Source organism: Grammomys surdaster, unplaced genomic scaffold (assembly GCF_004785775.1).
Source record: "Grammomys surdaster isolate TR1022 unplaced genomic scaffold, NIH_TR_1.0 124938, whole genome shotgun sequence".
Classification (NCBI taxonomy): Eukaryota; Metazoa; Chordata; class Mammalia; order Rodentia; family Muridae; genus Grammomys; species Grammomys surdaster.
In genome coordinates, this window is record NW_021619867.1 from 595,092 (window position 1) to 598,165 (window position 3,074).

General features: G+C 42.7%; 1 protein-coding gene across 1 annotated transcript; it reads left to right on the forward strand.

The window, feature by feature from the left end:
* Positions 1 to 1,756: 1,756 nt before the first annotated feature.
* On the forward strand, positions 1,757 to 2,851 carry LOC114636817 (TD and POZ domain-containing protein 3-like). Its single transcript, XM_028784923.1, has one exon. The coding sequence runs from the start codon at positions 1,757 to 1,759 to the stop codon at positions 2,849 to 2,851; it is 1,095 nt and encodes a 364-aa protein (XP_028640756.1).
* The last annotated feature ends 223 nt before the right edge of the window (positions 2,852 to 3,074 follow it).

A 3,074-nucleotide genomic window follows, 5' to 3' on the forward strand; every position in this document is an offset into this window, starting at 1 on the left:
CTTCCCAGTGATGTCCAAAAAGGCCACATATCCAGCTGGAGCCATGGGTCCCTTCATCTGTACTCTTTGGTTGGTAGTCCAGTCCGGGGAGCTCCTATGGGTCTGGCCAGTTGACACTGTTGCTCCCACCATGGGGCTGCAACCCTACTCAGCTTCTTCAGTCCCTTCTCCAACTGCTCCATCAGGGGCCAAATGGTTTATCCTTTGAATATAGGAAGACTACTGATTTGCTTGAGTTAATTTTATATGCAGGCACTTTACTGAAGTTGTTTATCAGTTGTTCTCTGGTGGATTTTTTTGGGGTCACTTAAGTATACAATGATATCACCTGCAAATAGTGATATTTTCACTTCTTCCTTTCTAAATTGTATCCCGTTGACCACCTTTTGTTATCTAAATGCTCTAGCCAGAACTTTAAGTACTATATTGAATAGGGAGGGGGGGAGGGAGAGAGAGAGAGAGAGAGAGAGAGAGAGAGAGAGAGAGAGAGAGAGAGAGAGAGCACCCTTTTCTAATCCCTGATTTTAGTGGGATTGCTTCAAGTTTCTCTCCATTTAGTTTGATATTGGCTAGTAGGTTGGTGTATATTGCTTTTACTATGTTTAGGGATGGGCCTTGAATTCCTGATCTTTCCAAGACTTAACATGGAGGGATGTTGAATTTTGTCAAATGCTTTCTTAGCATCTAGTGAAATGATCATGTGGTTTTTTCTTTGAGTTTGTTTATGTAGTGGTTTGTGTTGATGGATTTCCATAAATTGAACCATCCTTGCATCCCTGGGATGAAGCCTCTTATCTCTCTCCACCTCTGTTTCTGTTTCTCAATCATCATGGATGATGGTTTTGATCTGTTCTTTGATTTGGTTTGTGAGAATTTTATTGAGCATTTTTGCATCGATATTCATAAGTGAAATTGATCTGAAGTTCCTTTTCTTTGTTGGATCTGTGTGCATCTTTGGTTTCAGTGGTCCTCTGGTTTCATAGAGAATTGTATTGTATTCTTTCTGCTTCTATTTTGTGGAATAGTTTGAATAGTGTTGATATTAGGTCTCATTTGATGATCAGATAGAATTCTGTTCTAAACCCATCTGGTCCTGGGCATTTTTTGGTTGGAGACTTTCAATGACTACTTCCATTTCTTTATGGGTTTTGGGACTGTTTATATCATTTGCAGGAGGTACAAGCCACAGTCAGTGACAGCAAGACAAGCTAACGCCAGAGACAACCAAATGGCGAGAAAAGTACAGCATACTTTAAATGAGAATGCTTAAAATTTTCCAAACTCTACCAAAGTTGAATAGAGCCCAAACTAGTTACCATAGACCTAAGATTCAATAAACACACAAACCCAAAGAAAGGCAGAGACAGGGAGAGACACAGAGAGAGAGAGAGAGAGAGAGAGAGAGAGAGAGAGAGAGAGAGAGAGAGAGGGGAGAGGTAGAGAGAGAGAGAGGGAAGAGAGAGAGAGAGAGAGAGAGGAGAGGAGAGAGGGAGGGGGGAGGGGCAGGGGGAGGGGAGAGTGAGAAAGATTTAATGTCACTACAGATCTGTATTGTCTTCTGTAAAACAAATATTGAAACTTAGAGAGAAAATTGCATAGAAACACAAGTTTCCAACATCATACAAGGGGCAATTTAAGAGAAATTTAAACTAAATTCTAAAGTATGTCTATAATTTTATCCTACTCGATGAAGAGTAAATAACTTCTAGTTCTTATTTTCAGATCACCTTCAACTTCCAAACTATCTCTAGCAGAAATGTCAGGGGACCTGGAAGCCAAGAGCTTGGGCTCCACGCAGATCAGTGATCACAAATTCTACTACAAGTGGACTATTAGCAAGTTTTCACTTTACATGGTGAGATTTATGGACAAGATTACAAGTCCATTGTTCTCATTCAAGGCCAATGAGGAAGTGGCATGGTGTTTGAGAGTACACCCAAATGGGGTTGATGGAGAAAGCAAAGACTACCTGTCAGTTTACCTGCTGTTACTCAGCTGTCCCAAGAGCCCAGTTTGGGCCAAGTTCCATTTCTGGATCACAAATAACCAAAGAGAAAAATATATAACTATGAAGAGCTCTAATATTGTAAGCTTTCTGCATAACCAACACAGGGGATTCAAAAAGTTCATGCTCCGAGAATTTCTCCTCTCCCATCGTCGTTGGTTTCTCCCTGAAGACCAGCTCACCCTCTACTGCAAGGTGAGCATAGTAGGAGACTGCTTTAGCAATCCTGGTCAGAACATGACACCTGCAATCATATATCCAAGGCATGTGTTCACAGATGACGTAGAAGAGCAGTGGGAGAATTCCCTCTCCACAGACTGCTGCCTGTTTGTAGGTGGCCAAGAATTCAGGGCTCACAAGGCCATCCTAGCAGCTCACTCTCCAGTTTTTAGAGCCATGTTTGAACATGAAATGAAGGAGAAGCTAACAAACCGCGTTGAGATCCAAGACCTGGATCCCGAAGTCTTCAAGGAGATGATGGGCTTCATTTACACTGGGAAGGTGCCACACTTCCACAGCTACTCCATGACCACTGGTGTGCTGGCAGCTGCTGACAGGTATGGCCTGGAGGACTTGATGGCCATGTGTGAGGATGCCCTCTGCAGGAACCTCTCTGTATTGAATGTTACATACACTCTCTTCCTGGCTGACCTCCACAGCAGAAAACACCTGAAGACTCAGGCCCTGGATTTCATTAAACTTTATCCTTTTGAGGTTTCTGAGACCTCAAGGTGGAAGTCAATGGAGGAGTCACATCCCCACTTGGTGGCTGAAGTATTCCATTCCCTGACTTCTGCACAGTGTCCTTACTTGGAGCCACCACTCAAACGCCTAAAACAATCTTAGAAGCTGGTCAGGTCTGACCTACACCTATCTTCCAACATCAACCATCAGTGTTATTATCAATAACTTCTTGTTAGACTACTTTATTGTTGGAGCATTTGCAGTGAATTTGGGAAAGGGAGTATGATGGCTGAGGATTTAGAACAGCTGTAATATGTTAAATGATGGGTGGGGGAAGGGCAGTAGTGGAGTCTCGGACATTCTACCTGACATCTACCCTGTTGAT

What these genes read in the sequence shown, in the direction of transcription:
- LOC114636817 (XM_028784923.1), top strand. Translation starts at nt 1,757, where the DNA reads ATGTCAGGGGACCTGGAAGCCAAGAGCTTGGGCTCCACGCAGATCAGT.